General features: G+C 41.5%; 3 protein-coding genes across 3 annotated transcripts; 2 read left to right on the forward strand and 1 right to left on the reverse strand. All coding sequences in view use genetic code 11, as the record gives it.

Annotated features, from left to right (window-relative positions):
• Positions 1–122: 122 nt before the first annotated feature.
• EGR_07790 (Lysocardiolipin acyltransferase) lies at positions 123–11,994 on the forward strand (the record flags this gene model as incomplete). Its single annotated transcript, XM_024497039.1, has 8 exons — positions 123–180; positions 458–627; positions 5,262–5,411; positions 7,958–8,176; positions 9,246–9,590; positions 9,663–9,813; positions 11,128–11,379; positions 11,699–11,994. The coding sequence occupies 8 exons, from the start codon at positions 123–125 to the stop codon at positions 11,992–11,994; spliced, it is 1,641 nt and encodes a 546-aa protein (XP_024348527.1).
• A 4,307-nt stretch (positions 11,995–16,301) lies between these two features.
• EGR_07791 (Golgi SNAP receptor complex member) lies at positions 16,302–17,540 on the reverse strand (the record flags this gene model as incomplete). Its single annotated transcript, XM_024497040.1, has 3 exons — positions 16,302–16,625; positions 16,698–16,875; positions 17,347–17,540. The coding sequence occupies 3 exons, from the start codon at positions 17,538–17,540 to the stop codon at positions 16,302–16,304; spliced, it is 696 nt and encodes a 231-aa protein (XP_024348528.1).
• A 34-nt stretch (positions 17,541–17,574) lies between these two features.
• EGR_07792 (Centromere protein S) lies at positions 17,575–21,498 on the forward strand (the record flags this gene model as incomplete). The annotated part of the gene is made up of 8 exons (XM_024497041.1): positions 17,575–17,646; positions 18,087–18,314; positions 18,373–18,495; positions 18,636–18,683; positions 19,829–19,900; positions 20,103–20,189; positions 20,618–20,707; positions 21,382–21,498. The coding sequence occupies 8 exons, from the start codon at positions 17,575–17,577 to the stop codon at positions 21,496–21,498; spliced, it is 837 nt and encodes a 278-aa protein (XP_024348529.1).
• Positions 21,499–22,136: the final 638 nt, after the last annotated feature.

Below are 22,136 nucleotides of genomic sequence, written 5' to 3' on the forward strand. Positions count from 1 at the left end.
ATTTTGGGGTACTTGAAGTTTCCGTCTATCTTGTCGTATTTGCCCTAAGTCCAAATTCGTTCGCGTTATTGAAGGCTGAAAGTTGATTGGACACCAAATCACTCAAATGCAAACTCACTCCCATGCTCGCCAGTCTTTGTCGGAGCGTTCGCGCTTGCCTCACCGACGTTGTGTCGTCCGGTATTTTATCCTCTTCTTTGAGTCATATCTGAAATGGTTAACTTATCTATGACTTACAGGATTGTTCTGTCTAAAGTAGGTGACGTAAATGCCGCGGGTTTGGAATAAATTTTGACGATGATGCATCTTTTTTGTCCTTTGGAAGCATAAGCATACGATGCATACTTTTGCTTAAAGATGCTTTTTCCATAGGCTTTTAAGCTTGCTTGACACTTGTAGCTATGACGGATTGACATTCACTAAATAATTTGTTAATCATCCTATACTTAACCACTAGTTGTTCGATGCTCACTGCCTGCAATTCCGGTTCCTCACGTTGCCAGCCTTGCTCCAGGTTCTGTTCTACCTGTTCGGGCTTACAAAAGTATCGTTCAGATGGCCCTCTGTGGGCCGTTTCGCAAAAAGCGGCCTCCTAACAAACACATGGATGGAAAACCCTTCATGAAAGTATGCTTGACTGCTTATCTTTTGCTACTTAAGTGCTCGGTTGTCTTTCCCTTATGTAGGGTTTAATTGAGCAGTGATATAGTTAGCACCTCATTCTACTCTTATTAGTTTGGTGGTGGATTGCAAAAAGGGTTGATTGATCATCTATTCTGTTAAAAGAAAACCGATCTTTCATTTTACGCAACTATTATGTACTTCTTGCAAAACTTTTAGCATTTGCATTTTATTATAAAAGATGACTAGGTAGCCTCAGCAGTCGGCATTAAGACTTTTTCGAAGTACTATCATCTGAGTAATTCAACCTCCACTTATCTAGGCTGTGTCAGTGTCTTACCTTGTCACCACTGCTAAGTTTGTCATCTCATGTTGACACTCCCGTGCCTTCGTCTGCTTGTGTCTGTGCATTTTTTATGGCAATTTCATTTAACTGTAGTCGAATTGCTTCCAAATATGCGTTTGTTTGTGATTGAATAATAAAAGTTTTTGTCGAGGTGAAGGGCGCTTGACAGGCTCGGTGAAAGTTCTTGATCTTGAATGGGATGTCTAGCGAAGGTATCCATCAGTCAATATGCAGTTAGATAGGTACGTTCTCACATAAGGCAACAGCATTGTTTGATGTCGCATCGTTTTGTCTGAAGGGGACCGCCTACTTAGACTGAGTACACCTGCTTACGGTATTCACATGTTTTTGTAATATGGGAGCCAATAAATGGTTATACTGTCATTCAAAACAATCACTGATCTAACTTTGCATTTATTAGACGATTATCTTGATGCTGATGTCTGTTTTCTAATGACTCTCGAGGCTTCGAATGCACATTTTCCACCTGAAGTGTAGGAACGAGGGTGTATTTTGTGTGTGCCCTTTACCTCACCCATTCTATTGCATTCAGTGTGAACCTATTTCCCCTATTCTAACCTACTAAAATATGGTCATTTTGGTTGCTTAATTTCGTGAAAAAAATGCCAACTCGAATCCTTTATGCATCGAGTGCGCATTCCAATTGCAAAGCAAACCCACACCCCATACCTCCATGTTAATAGGTTGATAAATCATGATTTTGAGAGCCGAAATTGACATCTCTCATGTCTGCGTTAAAAATGCATGCATGTTTATGCAACGAGACTCAGATCGCAATGAAACCGTTGCTAATCTGTTTCCTCAGTTGCATTAATCATGAATCTTTTCGAGTGCTCGGATTATTCTTACTGAATTTTACCAAGAATTTTGAATAATCAGAAATTGTACAATCGTCTCAGTTTTTGGCGGCATTGTAGCAATGCCGTAGGGAAAAAGGCCTCGGATTCACAATAGGCCATGCGCTACCAATGGTATTATGAAATTTTGGGGTTGTCTGCATTTTAGCCGGAAAAAACAGCTTTTATTTCGTTTAAAAATAATGGTTTGTTTTTGTTCGGGAAATATCATTTTGTTTTATCTATTTAGCAAAAACCTGACTGATCAGAGTACATTCAATAGATCGTAAAATCGCGGAGCTATTTACACTGCATTGTGGTGAAAAGTTTATTCTTAAAAAGCATTTTTTGAGGTATTGCATGACTTCCACGAGACTTGAAACAGATCTCGTCAAAGTTTTACTTGGTGTTAGAAATTGACAATGAATAAAGTCGCTAAATTGATATCAAAAGGTCCATGCTCGTTCGATCTATTCTGTATACGAAGTAAACTCCATGTCAGGGGGGTAGCGAACCATAATTTTTTTTTTAAATCGTGCATTATTTATAAGATCTATGCCTAACTTCATCCGCCCTGCCTAAGTCAGGCCTTAAAGTGAACCCTAAAGTGTAATTTCAATCGATTTGGCTGATTTGCTGGTCATTACTTAAATTGACGCGTGTCATGTATTCATGAATTTCGATAAGGTCCATCTGGTCAAGTTCTGTTTCAGCACTGTACCGTAGGGCCTAGCTCGCTGAGCTTTGCTTGCGAACGGACTTCTGTAGCGGTCTCGTATGTTATGCAGACTACTTTTCCTCTCAAGGCCAAGCTACCTGGCAGGATCTATAATGCAAAGTAACATTTCGGTATTGCTCCTGGCTTCCATTTTTCTTTTCCATTTCGCCACTACTTTTATACCGTTCAACCACCTGCCTTGATTATCTATAGGTCCTTGTCATATTTTGAGGTACCAATTCGTTGACAAATTTTGTGGAAAGGCAACTTTCTTGTTACGAATGATTTTAACTTCGGTTCCGGTCTTGCTTTATCACCGGCCATAGTGCGGAACTTGAAATCGAGAAAATTTTCAAAAAGTCAACGTGGTTTTAATACTTTTTCTGTTATAAGTCCCCACACTCGCGTATGCGGAGTAGCGTATGCCTTTCTCTTGTAGAAATGTGCTACTTTGTTTAGAAATAGACGCTTCTTCAAGACGCCAACAAGTGTTATGATTTATTCTTCACAAAAAGCCTAAGTGTATGGGGCGCATTCCACCATGATGTTACTCATTTTAGCGCTGTAGTTTTTTCTGAAGAATTTAGAAGCCAGACGAATCTGGAAGTATCTTCAGCCTAGACCTGCAAAAGCAATGGATGGCATGACTAAAGGCTGGTTCACTAGACCCTGACAAGCCTCTCACTGAGTAGTAAGTGCGGTAAAAAATAAATAGCCTTCTACAACCCATTACTACCACTTTACCTATATCCTGGAGCTTCTCATGGAAGCTGATACCATTTTAACGATGGACTATGATAACACACCACCTTTTCTGTCAATAATGGCCTAAATGCAAGGCCTTTCGGAATGGTATTTTATGTTGCCAGAGCCCCTAGTATTCTCATTCTTCATTTTTTTTATTTTGACAGAAGACGGTAGTGAGTGTTCTTTTTATTGTAACTATAAGGCCGGTTTTAACGCTGGAAGAATAATTCCATGTTGATATGTTGTTGACCAACACTGAGGTATTTGGTGTACTATTTTGCAGAGTTGATGAAACCAACCATTGTGATATGTTGAAAACTCTTATTATTTGTCAAAGTAATTCCAAACAATAACATCTAGTTATTTTGATCCAATCTGATTTGACCCCAGTGGGGCATTGTAGTGATAATCCCCCCTACCCTAGTGGAGTCATGGCATGCTGTGCCAAGGTTCATCACCAACCCATCATCTGCAAAGAAGTGAATCTCATCAAAGCCCTAATAGGATCTGGCATTGGGTGGTTGGTTTTACCGGTTTGATAGCAGTTGTTCGGATGGTTGGTTGGTTTCAGTTGCGTACGATGCAATCAGCCTTGGCGGAATTCTTCTCTTCCATTTTACCATGAGTTTTTTTTCCCATGGGTATCAGGTTTGCTATGAATCTCCTGTCTGCAAGTGCAATGAACAGATCCATTTGGGCCTGGGGCCTCTTTGAAGCATCATGTCATGATTCTCTGTTCCGGTAAAAGTGCTTCTTATTCTAGGGTTAATGTTGTAACGGGCTAGTTTGTTGCCTTTTCCCTTGGTAATCTGAGGTAAAAGAATTTACTTCAATGGAGTCAATACACTTCGTGTTTACTAGGGTGGCAAAAGTCAAGTTAGCTAAATCCTCTCTGCTTAAAATCATCCAAAGATGTAACATGTTTAGGAAGGTCTGCTACTCTTGGCGGCGAGGCATTGCGCGTCACTGTTGATTAAAGTGGATTGAGATGAACGTTTCAAGAACAACTTTCAGCATTGCTTAACTTGATTAATATAACTGTTTGTTTACACATATACTAACTGCTAGAGGCCTTTCAAGCTAAGGAAAAGCATCCCATTAATAACAACAGATCATGATGAACCTGAAGGCCCACACATGTATTTTTCACTTGACGTATGCTGATACATATTTTAGTTTGTTTACCTACTGACTTGGAATGAGAGAAGGTTTTTGTGGCGTAACGTTAAGTGAATAACACGCCAATGTTTATTTCCAAGCGATCGACACACCGCCCAGTCTACATCTTTGGGTCAGGCAACACCTCCTCAGCAGGAGACAATGCTTTTCCCGCATGATTGTGTGCGATGGGCTGTAAGCACTTAGGTTGTCAATCTACCCTGTACGGACCAGCTCGAACCTGTATAAATAATATTTCTTCAGAACCAGTTTCTTCCTTCGTCCATATTCTTTTCACCTTTCGCTGTCCTTTTAAGAACACCCAGCTCTCTCTCGGCGTTACTATCAGATTTTAAGAAACTCAAGGAAGTGGATGTACCACTGTTATTTTTGAGGCACAGTATCATCTATACAACGCCTTAGTCGTTTAAGGACTAAGGCACCAGAGACTGGTGGGGTGAAGCAGAACTTCATGCAGTTATTTGCTAAGGTCTGGGGGGGAAGTAGACCAGTGCAGCCTTGCAAAAGGCGTTTTCTACTTAATGTTGTATTGCTCGAAGGCTAAGAAATATACCTGTCTTCAGGTAGCATTAACGTCTCCCTTGATGTTTTAAGCTAAATCAATTCGTTTATAGCACAATTTATTACATCTAGCTTTTTATAAACTTATAGACTATCTGTCGGACATTTGGGACACGGGGTTCAGATAAGAATAGGCATGATACAAACCCCCTTTTGACTTAGATGGATACTAACATTAGTAAGATTCTATAGACACTTACTGTTCTAATTCTTTTGGGATCTTTTCTTGTAGGGCATAGTGTTAAAGACTCTCATCCGCAAGCCCAAGAAGCCCAACAGTGCAAACCGCAAGTGCGTCAAAGTGCGTCTTAGCAACGGTCGTGAGGTGGTCGCCTACGTGCCGGGCGAGGGGCACAACCTCCAGGAGCACAACATCGTGCTAGTGCGTGGAGGGCGATGCCAAGACCTTATTGGTGTGAAGCACAAAATCGTCCGTGGAAAATTTGACTGTGCCCCTGTTCACAAACCTTCCAAGTAATGATCATTGTGCTGCCTCCATCTCACGGTAATGTTTGTGAATAATAAAAAGTATGAGCTGTAGAGCCTTTCATTCTTTGGCTGTTACGTCTTCCCCCCCCAATTTTCGGCTTGTGTGTGTTTAACAGCTGGTGGTTCCTCTCTTCCTCTAATCTCCTCTTTTTAATCAGATGGAAATGATCTGAAGCTTCTGCTTATCGTTTAGCAGATTTCAGATTTATAACAGATATGTAATGTACACTTTGCCAAAAGGGGGATTTTGTTGCTTCCTTTAATTCTGCCTTTACTTTTGCTCATGATCTTAGCAAAAAATAACAGGGAAATGCCTATGCTTTCCTGTTAGCGGGTTCTTTTCCATCCTCCTCTCCATCTTCACCGTTTTCAAGTACCCACATTAAGTAGGGATAACCTGTCCCACATCTTATAATTATAACCCACCTGTAGGAGTTTTTGGCATTAAATCTGCTGTCTACTTCCGTGGCCGATTTCGTCTTCTTCATCGCTCGAATGCAGCTAACTTTATATTGTCTCTCATGGTAACAATGATATGGAATGCTATCGGTTCTGTTTACCTTCCCTTCTCATTCCCAAAGGGCATTTTAGGTTTAATTGACTGGAGTTGTTAAGGTCACCCTTTTTAAAAGATATATATTCCATACTTTTCGGATGTTCATCCTGGGGATTTCGGCGCTACAAAACTGTTTGGAACTTAAGCAACACGTACTACTTGGCTGAACTTTACTAGTCAAGTTTCAGGAAACCATGAAATGTTTAGGTTGAGGGATCTCATCTTCAGACCTTAAGGGGAACTGCGTAGTTATTATTTGTAGGTAATTGGTCGAGAATTCCCGCATCCCTAGTTGTTCATTTGTTCAATTTAATCTTTTATTGCACTTTTGAAAACTCTTTCGCTCGTGTTTTTCGATGACAAATACTGAGTTATTTTCTTCAAGTCAAGATGAATTATGGAATTCAATTTCGATAGTGTGGCATACTTTCACTGTTTCGCTCTTCTACCTCTCAGTTCGACATCTTTCGATGGAGTAGAATGTTTGGAGATAGAAATCTTGTACTATGTAATGTTGAGGTTTTATAAATAATCAAAGTTTATGGTTAATCACAGAGAGATCGTCTTTTTTTTGGGGAACGGTGCCATCAGCTCAGTCACGAGGTTCATCTAGCTCGCCAACTTGGCACCTGAAGGGTGGACTCAAACAAGCATTCATTACGCTTGCTTGGTGGTTCGTGACCGACCGTCACTTCCTTCAACCACATAATTATGTCAGTTCTTCCTGTTATTTGAAGTAGTAAATTGTTCGCTGTTTGGCTATTGTTATGTCATCCATCTTGAGGTAAAAGTCTAGGAATGAATGCTAAAATGTTTCCAGATGCAGTTCTAAGTCCTCCAAATGCACTATCGAAAATTAAAATTCTTTTTCAGGTGTTGGCATGGCCTTTACTGAACTCTACTGCTTTCCTTCCATATCTTTGCGTTGGTGAAATCGTCGTTGATTCATGCGCATGGACTTACTCTCAGTACTGATAACTTTTGACACTTGGCGGAATGGTGGATGCTTAATTATTAAAAACAATTCGTCTACTTTTTGCTTCTGTCCGCTGAAGAGACGCCATCAGACTTCATCGTAGGGTCGAACTATTTGGTTAAAAGTTTGCCATTGAGGGTAAAATACGGTAGGACTATGGTGGCGATGATTACTACGTGTGGGACACATGATACGGCCTTTTTGGTGGCGCCATAATTGTTACTCTGGGTTATTTGATCTCTCGAATCGTGCCATTTATAAAAGGTAACTTGGTTTTCCAGCCAGAGACCTTATGTCAGATTTTGCAACATATTCGGGAGTTGATTATTAACCTAGTTATTTCTGGTGAAAAATCTGTTTTTTCCAAAAAAATTAAACTTGACGGATAGTCCTAGGAGCAGGTGTTCTATTGACTTTGATTGAACAGAAAAATTGCCGTTTCCAAGGCCTGTACATCGAGATGGTAACCAGTTTCAGTTGAACTCAATCAAGACTATTGACGACCGATCAGATCACGGGAGTTGACAAATAAAACAATCGGAAATTGGTCATTAGTACTTGATACACCCCATGTTTGTCTTTGAGGGACAGATTCTTATTTCTAAGGCTAAAATAAAAAAACTTGAAGATTTTCCGGCAGAATTTACACCAATTTAAGCAGAATAGTAGCTGATGTGGCTGGGAGATGCGTCTGGGAATCGACCTTCTAATCTCGGAATTACGATTCCTCCAGAAATATTCTAATCTTAAATTGTCATTAATCGACGCAACACACTAGCGCCGGCGTTTTTGATTGAGTTCTTGCGACAATTCTATCTATTCCCTTAATTTTCCCACTTTATGTGACAACTGCTGCTTTTTTCACCTTTTTTTTCTTGTTATCAAGAAATGTCGTTTATCTTTTTAGCTTGAAACTGATCCGATTCCGCAGCCAGTAGCGCCGGCCTATCTGGTGACCAAACGTCAGCGTGTCCGGTGTGTTCTCTGCTTTCTAGTGCTCATATTGACGGGCTTTTTCGGTGTCATCTTCATGATGGCTCCCCTCCTACCCCTTGCCTACCTCACTCCCTCCTTCTTCCTTCTTCTCATGGATTGCGGTGTCCGAATGTGGTGTATGCTCAGTGAGGTGATTATTTCGCCCTCTTTTTTTCCCCACCTTTGTTCACCTTACTTGACTGCTTAGGAGGGGCGACGATTAGCTCCCCAATTGCTGGGGCTAAGTTTAGGGATTTTTTGATGAAAATTTTAAAATTTGACGCGTTGGCAGCCAAACTACGGCGTACTTTGAACAGCTGACCGCTTATTGGTTGTCATTGCCGCCAATTTTATTGATTTTGCGGCGCCTGGTAGTCCTATCGATTTTTGGGCCCCACGGTCAGCTGATCAACCCGCTAGCATGTTTATTGATTTATTTTACATCCGGTGAAAACTCAGTTGAATGTCAATTTTTTCGAATTTTTCATTTTTTTCGTTTCATTGGCTTTAGATATTGCCAAAATAACAAAGAAGATTACTAATTATTATAATTTAATTCGTCAGAAAGTCCATAATTTTTGTGGTAGTTTGATTCGTGGTAATTATATTCGTAAAATAAGTGGTTTTTTCATTTTTATTGGACTTTTTTCCACTTTATCTTACTAATTATCATTTTGGCAAGTAATTTTATTGATTTGATTTGTTTATGCGGTCATGGCATGGTGCTTTGTTTATCAAATAAGGGTAGAAAGTAGACAGCTGATAATAATATCGGCCAAAATGTACTTTGTGCTATGATAATCAAGCCTTTTTTGATTAAGCCTGTTGAAATGCCTACTGCTGCCTACCGCCTTCTGCGGTCATGTCACTGGGTTAGCGATTGTCACTTCCAACGACCAATAAATTCACTTGGTTAGCGTTGGCATCATCGACTCCATGTCAATCAGTGGGTATTTTAGCTTTTCATTGATAGTATGACTGTGGGAGATTAATTTTGGTGAATTTTTCATCGTTTCTTCAGAATTTAGCGATTTCATCGAATGGATCACCTTTAGTCTGGAGAGGGATTGGCATGAAAATGTTCATGAAAGGCGCTTCTAAGTTTTGCAGTCCTTGAAATTGCTTTTAGATCGGAGAATACCTTCGTTTTTGAATGTTACATCGACTATCAGATTATCGGAAATCTCAATTCGACTACTGGCTTATGTAAACCTTCTCAGGTCCTTCTCTGTGGCATTCTACGAATTCAAATCCGCCTCTTTGGTGACGATTTTGTTCTCCCCTCCTCTGTCATCACAGAGGCGGTAGAGTCAACATCGACGGGCACGTCTAGTCTGCTTATCCTGAACCATCGCACTCGTCTTGATTGGATCTTCGCCTTCTCCCTGGGCCGCTACGCACGCCACCTCAAGGTTGTACTCAAGCGCGAACTCTCCAACCTCCCAGGAGTGGGATGGGCCATGCAAATGGATGGGTTCATCTTTCTTCGGCGTCGTATTGCTGTCGATTTGGCGCGCATTCAGCAGGCTGTGGAGTACCTTCTGCGTCTTCAGGGTAGCGCTCATGTAAGTGACTTGAATGACTGCACTACCACTCATCTACATTATTTGCCTCTTGAGTTGGTTCTTCTCTTTCAGATTCTTCTCTTTCCTGAGGGTACTGATCTCAGTGTTTATGGACTGAAGAAGAGCGATGTTTTCGCGGCTAAAGCGGGTCTCCCGCGCTACCGCTACACTCTGCATCCTCACACTACGGGTTTTGAAACCTTTGCTCGAGCCCTTGGATCCGGTACGTCTGTGTGTCTCTTCTCCAAGGCACTTTTTAATAGAACCGATTTAAATATTCTGATTGGGTCCTATAAAACATGCTATGTTATTTGTTCATTAGACAGTTTTTCACTCGTCCAGTTAAGTAGTCCTATTTTGAAATCAGTTTTTGAAGCCACCATCTGTTGACTTGAAATTAAGCTATCCTTCTTGAGCACTTTGTAAACATTCTAACGAATCTTTCAGGTAATAGCAGTAGGCCAGCCACTAAGAGATTTGACTTTAATAAGCTTTAGTCAGACTGTCACGAAATTGGCATTTGTGAAATGCGTTATAGGACTTGTGCATCAAATGGATTTTGTGAGTTGGGTCTTCACAATTGCATTAATTTTCTATATCGTTACTCCACTTTTTAGCACACAAATTAATAGCTGAATCGCGTCGGTAGTTGCTCAGGTATACACACATTACTGACCCTAGAGATGCAAAGAATCAGAGTAGCATGGGTAGATCCAACTGTGCAGAGCAGTTCCATGATTCCCTCCCTCCGTGGGCAATTGGATGTTCGAGGTCCCCTGCATCCATCCGCTTATGGGTGACTCTACAGGGGGACTATGTATCCCCCACATTGAGCGCAAATGCCAACAAAGCTGAATTTGTTTTCCCTACACCTTCACATTCCATCCACAATTTACAGCTTGTGGCAAAATCTTGTTCCTTCTTCTTTGGTGGAATTCGCTTAGCAATTTCGTGCTTATCTTTATCCCAGGGTGAAAATCATGTATTTCTACTTGCCAGAAAGAACTCGGTACACAAATTGATGAATTTCTAATACCCTTCTTCCTCCCCCTCTTCTTTTTCTTTCCTTTCCCTCATTTTTAAGGTTAATTTAAAATGTCGATAACGTCTCCCCAAGATCTCCCGTAATCATTCTCTAAATATGCTGTTGAGGCGAAATGGTGGAATCGCTGGCATGAGGTCAAGCACATGCTGAACTATTTCATCTCAGACGGAAATTAATTTTGCTTCAAATGAGTCCGTATCGTTTTGTGAGTAGGAAACTTTGTTTTGAAACAAACTCTGTTCTGAAACCCTTTAGGTTTTTATGGAGTTATGCATTCAGCGGGAGCCACTATCTCTTGGGAGGGGATTAATCTCTAATTGCGTTTTTTTCTGTCAGGAATTGGCCCATGCTGTGGAACCAGCTTACGATGGGACAGCTTAAGGCCCTTTTTAAAGAAAAACCGCTGCGTTCTAACCCTACCAATCCATGTATGCCCAATGGGGAAAGCTCTCATTTAACCTGAGGTAATTTTAATTGACTTGATCATTATAGAGCTTGCCTACGTGTACGACGTAACGGTGGCTTATCCCTATGCCCTGACCGAGTCGGAGCTGCGAATGGCTACGGGCCATTGTCCTCAGGAGGTGCACTTCCACGTACGCCGTTGGCCGGCCCACCAGCTGCCTCGACCAACTGATGCGGCCCTAGTCACCAACAATGGCAGCACCATAAACACCAGCCCGCTGGCGCGTTGGGTACAAGAACGGTGGGCAGAGAAGGAGCAGATGCTGAAGGACTATTATGGTGGGTCAAGACTTCTACTTTTGATTGCCAAAACTACGACTTGCCTGCTTCCACCTTGTCAGAAAGTAAAACCGATGTGGGATTGGTTTCCTCCTCCCACCAACTAGAAGCGTGTTCTCCTCAGCCCGTGTGACCAGGATATTAATTTTATCTAAAAAGTCAATAGTAAAAACATTTTTCTCAAATAATAAATTTCTCATGGATCCCAAAAGCCGTTTATCTGTTTCCTCGCCTAGCCAGCCTTTTTGTTGGTTCAGTCTCAAATAATGTCACAGTTCAGCTTGGTACGCCTTAACCATTGGCCTTCTTCTCCCTCTAGCTCTCCCGCCAGACGATCGTCGTTTCCCCGGCCCTGAAATCAGTCGTGAGGGCGCAGTCATCTCCGGTAGCGACGACCAATGGTCACCCGGAGCTTGCGCCGTGCTTGCCTATTGGCTCATCTTTTTGGCCTTCAGTATAACTGTCCTCTGGTGCCATTGGGTAGTGCAATTGTACGTTGTCGCCATGACCATCTTCTTTATTTATCGCGGTCGCGAATCCCAGGGATTGGCCGAATGGTTGGCCGAACTGGCCGGTGTTCCATTGACCCCGGACAAGACACATTCCACTGATTAGACTTTCACCCCCTTTGATATGTTCTCTATGCTCGGGTTTGATGGGCTTTGGGATATAGTGTGTCTCGATGTCCTTCTGCAATTAGCTTTTTTTTAGTCTACATGTATATCCCTTATTTTGCGCTTAGCATTAACGACAAGGGATGTATCTTTTGCCTATGGAATCCTGACTATTAAAAAGTATGCAATAATTGGGCGCCTTCTTTGTGGGGCACATTAGGGATGAGGGAGTGATCAAGGCAGGGAATGGATTTCATGTAGTGTTCGATTTCCCAGTGAGGCGTTGGGCATTGCGGAAAGGTTTTTGCTATCGTAGTTACTCATTTTTAAGTGTGTCAACTTAAACAAGGTGTAGAGGTGCTGAATGCAAGCATCAGATGTGCCCACACGTCGGTTTACGGCAGACTTAGGCTCGTTGAAGTATATGTGTGTGTGTGTGTGTGTGTGTGCCTGTCAGCTGGATGGTCAAGTGTGATTGTGAAGAAGGCAACTCCATTGAATCGTTGCTTAGTGGTCACTGGATTCGTGAAAAATCCATTGAATGTTCACCAAAAGTGGTTTTAATCCAATGACGTCGCATCGCGTTGAATTTGACACTGTGCCGACGCATTGATCCTGGCCGACTTTTTTGTGACTATGTAAGCAGTCAATTTTTAAGAAGACCATCATCTTTCTCTTCCTACTTTATTCAATTCTAGCATTCAACTTTATTTCTGTCTTAGTTCCAATGATCTATTCAGGCTACCAAAGTAGTATCAGGTAGTAGTCTGAGGTAGGCGTTTTGCCCATTAGGCGGTGACTTTCACCTCATCCACTGTCTTCCCTTCAGCTCCAACCTCACCCTACTCCTGACCCGAGGTAGCAGGAATACTTCGCCGTAGACAGGAGGTTTGGGGTTTACAGGTGCTGGCGTTCTCAAAAGGGGTGGTGAAATTCGGCAAAGTTTATTTTCACCTAATTCGGGCCTATACACCAGCATCCTTACGTGGCACTAATAATATGATTATGCACATTTTATAGTGTTTTATAAGGAGGAGAAAATTTACTCGAAAAACGAATAACTGCCGTCTTTTTTCCAGCAGCTGACATTCCAACACTCTGACAGTCCCTCCTTTTAAGCGCCACGTGAGCAGAGAAAAGATGAGGAAATGAACGACAAACATTAAAGAGCCTTTTCTCACTAATGAGAACTGAAGAAAGAGAAACTGTTTTATTTTTAATGAAAAAACTTGCATAGTTTGATTTTGTTTGGGCAGGCGGGATGTCAGCCTAGTATTACTGACGCCAGAAGCTTGTCGTGTGACTACTTTTACCCGGTGGTGCTACACACACCACTGAAAGCCTCTTCTCTAGCCTAGGAATCAAGATAAGCTCCTTTCTTGAAGCAGATAAGCTGGAATCACGTTCGTCAAGTTCACCGTTGAGCACATTAAGGCAGTTGTAGACCAAGGCACATCGATTCCTGAACGCAGATATTCGTATACTCTTGACAGGCCTCTTACAAATGCCAACACATCACCGTAGCAAACCAACTAAGGAATAAGCGACGCCGGCTAACCTCCCCCCAACATAATCTAATTTGGTTGCCTCCAAACAACCCCGTAGGTAGGGGTTGGCGACGGCTAAGATCTTTCTTTGACGTCGAAGTTAAGCACACGCAGATAAGGGCGTGGCATAAAGTGGCAAAAATGTCCCATAAATGTGTACAGTAGAATGCCAATTTCCGACAACGTCGAAAACAAAATGTCATGAATAATTCTTTTTACATTGAACGAGGGGGTGAGTCCAAAATTTTACGGCTCAATTAAGATGATAACAAAAGAAAAAAATCGTGTGCCTTTTTTTAGGGGTATTTTTAAAGAAAAGATAATTTGCAACAAAGTGGAAATGAATCCCCCAATAGCCTTGAAATGATGACCAACTTATGGGCGTCAACCAAGGAATTGTGTGGACGACTACAAATGTGCAATGGCTAAGTTGGGTAATCGCGACACCTCGAGTCTTCCTAGGTCAAGGACTAACACTCACTAGTTGGAGCGAGTGGATGCTTTGTTTAACTAGCCGAACACTTCACTCTCCCACAGTGCCAATAGCCGTCTAGGGCTTCGCCGCGTTAGTAAGTAGTATGGCTTGCCACTACTTGGGGTTAGCAGGACTTCAGGAAAGACTCGAGGCTCTGCGAATCTACGGAACACAAAGAAGGACCGCAAGAGTGATGATCCGGTATGGTAAGAATGTGGTAAAAAAAAGTATCGAACCGCCGCACAAATTCGTAGGACAAACACAAGTCAAAGCTCGCATTTAAAGCATTTTACAAACATCCAAGTTTAAAGCAAATAAAGAACTTCTAAAAGACAACGAAGCGGGAATTTGATTCTTTTGTATGTACACCCAAGTGATACACTTGATTGACGCTAAATAAGAAAACTCTTTTTAGTTAGAGTAAATATAAGACAGTAATTTTTACCTATGAAAGTTGAATTAGCTTCTAAGTTTACGAGCAAGTTGTTTGAGAAAGGTATTTATTTGTTTTTGCAAACCAATCGTCTGTTATTCCCCCGAAAACAAATACGGCGCCTTTTCAATTCAGGTGAAAAGAATTCCCACCCCATTGTGTCTCTATTTAGTAGATTATGGTTGTTTCGACTAAATTTTAAAATTGCTTTTTAGCCAAAGTGAGACCAGCTTCTTTTCCGCCACCTGCACCAGCACCCCTTGATTGTAAATATTTTAACCTTATTGTCACCACATCATTGTCTACAGAAACCAGGCGAAGGCACTTGACCGAAGTCCATTATGCCTCCCAACACCCTGACAATAGAGCGTTTTTGCAAAGAAAAATTCCTAAAAGGGTGTAACTTACGCTGAATACTTACTCCTTTTCGGAGTTGTAAGTCAACATCCAAAATAAGGGCTTCAGTCGGTAGTTTTCACTACCAACTTCTCTAGCAGAATATTATCAGAATAGCCCATCACCACTCAGTTAACTTAGCTCTCTTTTAACTTAACCGCCTTTTAACGACCTTAGGATGTTAGGAGTTTTTATGCCTTACTTTACAACCTCCTTCTAGGAACAGTTAACGGTGCAAAAAAAGGGCACCAGTCTATCAATGATTTTTCACCTGCAAAAAATCTACATTCTTCAGACGCTTTAATGGTTTATAAACCTTAATAGCGAATTTTGATTCAAGTAAATAGTAAACCATTGAAAGGACAACCTTGGCGATTTGGTGATGTTATCCAATTCTTTGTTAAAATCTAGGCGTAAACGTCTCTATAACTAGGTTATGTCCCGACTCATGCACCTTCCAAGCACCATGTCAACCTGGGCAGTGAAAGGTTAGTGAGCCCCTGGAACGCAGCTATCGACGAGGACACAAGTCCTGGCCCATCTGAATCGATGAGATGCAGCATCGATGGTACGATCTAATATCCCCTAGCCTCGATGTATGACCTTCGATCTTGGCTCATGACTAGTTTTTAAATCCCCGATGTAAAAGAGTAACCATGGGGTGTCAGGAATCAAAATCCAAAGAAAGTGAAGGATGTTGCGTCCACATAGACGCCCAGTCTTCGGAGGTTCTGGGCGTTGAAGTGGTATCGTAACTATCTACATCGTCACAAATCATATCTGAGGGCGTAGCAAGGCGTTAGCAACACAAGAGGTAAACTATTAACCCACAGAAGGGCTGGGAAACTGTAAGCGTGGATGGACTGCCTTGACACCACGATGGTGCTCGAAACCGCCGAGACTACGGAGTCTGCGCAATTAAATGTGGCCTTCGAGCAAACACCATACTGCCACGATTCCGTTAACAGCTCGCTAGGCCTTCCACAATTTTTTTCTCAAAATCACGAATTGTACGATGCCTTCAAAAAAGGTCCAGACACTATAGTTCACTAAAATTCTCTCCAGAAATGCAAAAGACTTATCCTATGAGACCAACGAACCTATTAAAAGATCGTAAAGTTGCAGGCAAAACATTATCCTTATAAAATTCCGAAACACTACCCAATAATTATGCTACAAAATGACAAGCTTAAGGAAGCGCGGAAATAAAATTTAATAGCACGAAAGGGATGACGGTACAGACGTAAACTGTTGTTCCCCTATAATTTCACCCTGTCGTCGACTAGTAGACTTTGAACACATCTTACAAACTGCAAAGTCGCACACCTTTTTGCATAATTACTATCCATTTTTGTTAAAACAAACAATTGCCACAAAAAAATCAAGTAAAAGAGCAGTTTTTTAATGGGACGAAGATGGTAGGGAGAAAAAGAAAGGAAAATTCCAAGGAGCAGCCTTCAATGGAAAAGATAGAAGAGTAGAAAGAGCAGGCAACAACCAATCACCGACCCAACGATAATCGAATCCCGTTTCTTGCGCCATGACACCTGATTCAAGACCTTATTGACGAGGGGAAATTGAGCCCTTAGATTCAACAGATTACCCGTGGTGGCTTTGAGCATGTGGTGCTGTGACTTCAATGCTGAGCGGATCGCCGAAGCCGCCGAAAGTCGATCTGTCAACATTTTATCCGTGTGGAGCAAGCTCTTTTGTTCCTCAATCAAAAGCCTCGTGGCCTCAGGTGGTTTATCACCCTGAGGTGCGTTCTGAGATCTGTACGTCTAAAAAACACCATTTACTTATTTCCCATCAACAAAAGTGATTGTTCGACAAACAAAAGAGAACGGACGTACCGACGAGAGAAGATAGTCGCGGTTGCGTGCGTTGTTAAAGTTAGTTCGCATGCGTTTAAAGTCCTGTGAATAGTCGAAGAGGATTTCACGATGACGCTTTGCGATGTGCTGTTGACTGATGTTCCCGTGGTCTGCACTGGAGACAACGTCACCCATCTTATCGTTGACCTGTGTCAATCTGAGGAGGGATGGGTTTGCATTCACAAATAATATGATATCATATTAAGAGGGTTGAAAAGTGACGTTAGTTGGAAAAGAGTTTAAAAAATAAAACAACCGTATATCCCATGGTTCAACTAAAGTGTAACAATCGCTTATTTCGGGATCAAAATAAAAAGAGCCTCAAGATAAGACACCCATTAACTTGAGAAAAAGATACTTAAAGTCATTGCCAATTAAAAGGCAGCTAATACCCAAGAGCCCAAAGACGCAACACTACTTTGCAAAGTATTTTGAATAAGCTACAGCAATATACTTTATAAAATATGCATCAGAAACTTGACTTCGCATACCTGAGAACAAGAAAAGTCCAAAGGCACGCAGCTTTAGTGACTCATAATACGCTAATGGAGATTAAGCTATATCTGGTAGATGTTTGCGCGCAAAAACGAACCAAACACAAAAACAGAGCTTTCAAAAGTGTCCGTACCTCTGCAACAAGTCTTCAATATCGTTGCAAAGATCGCTGTAGCTTTGACTACTGGAAGACTGCGTTATGTGAGGTGTACGAGTAACAACACTACCGCTGAGGGAGGAACTACCAACTTTGCCAAACTCGGTAAGTTTCAAATCTAGTTCACTTTCGAGAGCTTTGGCCTGACGCCTTAATTCACTCCACTGCATCGCACCCCAGGCCAAATATTCAAGGGTTCCAGCGATGAAGTGCAAAATTGACACACCCCGATTGAAGAATCCGCTTTTCTTTAACTACCGTTTTCGATTGAGGCATGTGCTGCACATTTAGAAAAAACAACCACAAATAGATGTTGTTAGGCACAATTTGAAAAGCCTACATAAAAAAGTAACGTTTAATAATAATAAGAAGCCGCGACTTAAAAATTACTTATTATATAATTCGCTAGGATGTCCATTAAATTTCTGCTTAAAGCTATAACAATTGATTCATAGCGTTCAGATTTTTCGTGTATTTTTTGGGTAAGTACCACAGTTATTGTTTTCATATAGTCAAGGCTGCGCCCGACGGCCTCTTTTAAAGCTATCTAATTGTGTGTCTGTGCTGACAACTTTAGTTGATTGATCGATTGCATTGTTTTTGGGGAAGTTATGGCTAATTTGGGATCAAATCTTGAATCCAAGGCATGTGACTTTATCCATACCTTCATCTTAGAATTTCCGAATCCCCATGCATTATTTATGTTTTTTTAATAGCCAGAACACTTATCAGCTCTGCACTACGAATGCATCGCCCGCGCCAAAGTAGTGAGTGATCGTTCAGGAGTCCATATTCCTGACGAGATCGCTTCTTTAGTCACGGAAACTGCTTTTCGCTTCGCTCAAATGCTTACTACTGACTTGGAATCATTCGCCCACCACGCCAAAAGGTCTACGATCAATCAGGACGACGTCCTTCTTTTCGCTCGTCGTAATCCTCAATTAGTAAATTTGGTTTCAAAGTTTCTTCTTTTCCTATGGTTATACCTCACCAAATTTTTAGCGCAAGTTTTTGAATGAAAAATTGGCAACATTTGATGATGCTGCTGACGCAGACGACAACATGGAATTGCAGTTAGTGAAGCGAAGCGCACGACAAAAAGTAAAAAATGCAAAGAAATCGCTTGTATGTATTTTGTTTGTATAGCTCTTGCATGAATTTGCCTTAAGTGACATTTTGGCTGTCACTTTTTTGGCATATTATCCATGATGTGGCCGTATTTGGTCAAGCTTGAACTCTTCTAACACTTCTTATTTGGTTCTTAGGAAAAGTCTTTTACAGTGTCACCCCTAAAGACCTACTTCGCTCGTGCGGTATGTTTACCCCCGCTTTCATTTTACAACCTATCAATAAATACCTCTATATTCCTAAATATCATCGCGACTCTTAATAGAGTATCATAGTTGCGCTATTTCAGGTTGTAGCTTTTATTCTAGACAGCTTGAAACATGGACAGGTGAAGTATTTGAATGGAAGCGGATTACTAGTGAATAAGGTGTAAAGCACCTCGTGAAGTTTGTTCTATTTAGAGTTTCCAAGATTCTTGCCACAGGTAACTGGTCTCCTCCTGACATGAAATCTGCTTCAATTGAAACTAGGTTGGCTAATATTGTGGATGAGCTAAAAATAGCTGTAGTAGACGTGACAGATGTATGTGATGGGAAATGACTCCGTGTTACACCGACGAACCCAGTTGTGGTTATCCCCGAATAATTCATTAGCGTTCCGTCTTACACATCCAAAATCCGCATTAAGACATAAGTGGGTGACTATGTCTGCTCCTTGTGTGTGTTGTGCATTGCGGAAGCAGCTGTTTACTGGGAATAGTTCACAGACTGCATAGCTAACAAATGTGATCGGGATCTACCTGCTCAGTAGTGTACAATTTGAAAGTGTGCAAGGAAAAAGTCTTTTGGAGCAGTGTCCGGAACTGCTAAAACAGTATTGCACATATTACGCTGCACGTCTGTGAGAAGGCGTTACATCATGTGTGAGGATGGAGTAGAAGTGCTGCTTTCTTCTGTATTCACTGGATTCATATTCGTCTGAATGTCTATAGCCACCTTTTCGAACCATTGGACAACCAGATGTTGACGTGTCAAATAGAATGGGTATTTGGTAAATAAAAGTGCGATCCAAATGGTGGTAGTTGGGGCTGGGTGTTTTGGCTTTTAGAGTCAAGGCGTCGTATAAGATTGGAATGCTCAGCAGAATTGTGTCTTATTGGGGGATGCTGATTGTTATGATGTTTGTGCAAAAGGACAAATATGTTGGAGTCCTTTTTTATGATTGCTTTTTATTGTTCAATCAAATAAACTTATTTCTCTACTTTAAAGTGAATAGAACTTTGTTTTTTAAGCAGGGCTTCTTCATTAGCGGATTTACTGCTTTTTGTCAGTTTCTTTTCTGGTCATTTTGACAAGTGACTAATTGATGCCCATCGTTCCTTTGTACATAGGAGACGGTTGCTACAACTTCTGCTGTTACTTCACCTTCGGTGACTTCAGTAAAGAACTCGCCAGTTCGCCTGGTAGGGTTTAATTTACTTGCTACACCGACCGAATTTCAATGCTGCTGCTGGCTTTTTTCCGAGGTCACAAAGTGGAGCAAGCAATCTGCTCTTTCTCTCCCCATTGAATTGGTCTCTTTTTCAAATCAATGTTACTCAAGTAGTTACTTATCCAAAATAGTTCATTTTCATTCCTGTCATCGCATTCTTGGTCTTTTTCCAGGAGAGGGTTCCCTCAACTCCCAATGTCAAACGCAAGGTGGTGTCGCCTTTGAAGAGGGCTCTTTTGGAAACTGCTCTTGCTCCCAGCGTGAGCTTGGTTTCACTAGTCTTTTTTCCTAGTCAAATAGAGACTACCGTCGATTCTTTACAGAAATGCCACAGTATTCTTCATATTTGCATTCGATTAGTAGTGGCAGTTTTTATTTTACTGAACAATCTTCTTATGCCTCTTAGTAAGCTAGCCATGTCGCACTCTGAAACTCGTTGTTATTGGTCTCCTAATACCCTTGACAAAGGCTTTTGACTAAACTTGATAAAAGAAATACCTCTTTTGTTTGTGTTTTCTGCTGATTCATTAAGACGGTTGCTTCTTTTCTACTTCCCTACTGATCACTAGAGTTTTGCAGAGACGTACACACAGATGTAAGATGCCCGTTTTTAGAGTGATGAATAAGGTTTATGCAAAGTTTGCATTTATTTATAATTCTACAATTTGCCTTGTTGACTTTGTGAAAGCAAAAGACTCCAAGCTCCTCCAGGACTGCTGAAGCCATGGTAATATCGCCCCAAAAGACGTCCGAGAGAGTGGACTCCCCCTTGCCTACTGTAAGTTCCGCCCCCATTGAAATGTTTTTCATAAGCTAGCCACATGGATAAGTAGACTTGTAGAAATGGCTTTATTGTATGGGTAAAAAGGTTATTCAAGTCAGGTCGGGACTTTGGAGGAGGTAAAATTAAAGACTGCTTGCCTGACTTGCTATTCATGAACGTCTATGTTCATCTTTCGTTCAGAAAGGTTCGGCTCTTCTGCAAGCTCACTTCGGGTTATGAGTCTATCAGGCTTTTCTAGAGTAACTGCTGTGAAGTTATTATCACCGTCTTACTCCTCATAACTGAGCTTCCCATCACCGAACCGCATTGTGCTTGAGACAATCTGAAAAAGATATTTGTGGATTGACATAAAACTCAGTCCAGTGCCGTATACTGTTCCATGTGGATTCTTGCAAGCAGTACCGCTGTTGCAAATTCACCTCGGTGTCTGAATCCCACTGACCTGTGACATGCATGCTCGATGTTGGAAATTGTGTCCGGATGCACCAAGCCCTTGATACTCCGAGCTGTCCGCCACAGCAGCGGCCAATTTGTGTCAATAGAATCAAAAGACCCGATTTGACTTGAACTCCCTTCAAAGCTGAAAGGCTAGTGGAGTGTGGTAATATGCTCGATCGTCTCGAGGATCGTAAAGCGGTAGATTGACTCTCATTCTTATTTATACCAAGGTGTCTACACCCGTTAAGGATGATCGTCAACAGCCCGGCGCTGGACCGTTAAGGGTCTCGCTTCTTGACAGTGATGATGATTTCTCCACTATCTTTGACGACGTTGGAGACGTTTAGAGATTGGATCCTGACTTTCAAATTTAGCTAAATGCATGTATCATTCCCTTCATCTGAATCGCTTCGTTTTTCTTCTTAACGTTCATGATAAATAGACTGTATGAAAGGGGGAGGAGCGAAATTACCTTTTATTTCCACTTTTTTTTGTTGGTGGTTACGTGCCTGCTTTCATGACTTCATTGAATTAGTGATACATTTACCAACCTCGGTCACGTTTAGGCCAAGAGTTGATGGGTAAATCTCGGCTTTTCGGATAGATATCCCAGTTTACAGAAACCGGTCCTTTTTCCTTTATCGACATCTTTTTTTAAAACAGAATATGGTTTCCCACTACAAAGTGTTTACCTTAGTAAGGTCCATAGCATGTTTTAGTTGTCAGGGTCAGTTGAGTAGCCTGGTGAACTAAGTATTTGGGGGTGGGATAATTGCCCACAAGTTTGGTCAGCACAAAATGTTTATCCCAGTAGGGAGGTAGGCGGATTCGTCTCCGCCACCTACAGCTTATGTCGAGATCTCCTATTGATTCAGTGACAAGTCGTTGAAGAAGGGAGGTAATTGATGCCGTAGAGACTAGTGGAACGAAGTTTAGAGTTCCGAGCAGTCGGTCGGAGTCTTATGTCGTTAGTATTTTGCTAAGT

This window comes from Echinococcus granulosus (genome assembly GCF_000524195.1).
Source record: "Echinococcus granulosus chromosome Unknown EG_S00087, whole genome shotgun sequence".
In the NCBI taxonomy this organism is placed as follows: Eukaryota; Metazoa; Platyhelminthes; class Cestoda; order Cyclophyllidea; family Taeniidae; genus Echinococcus; species Echinococcus granulosus.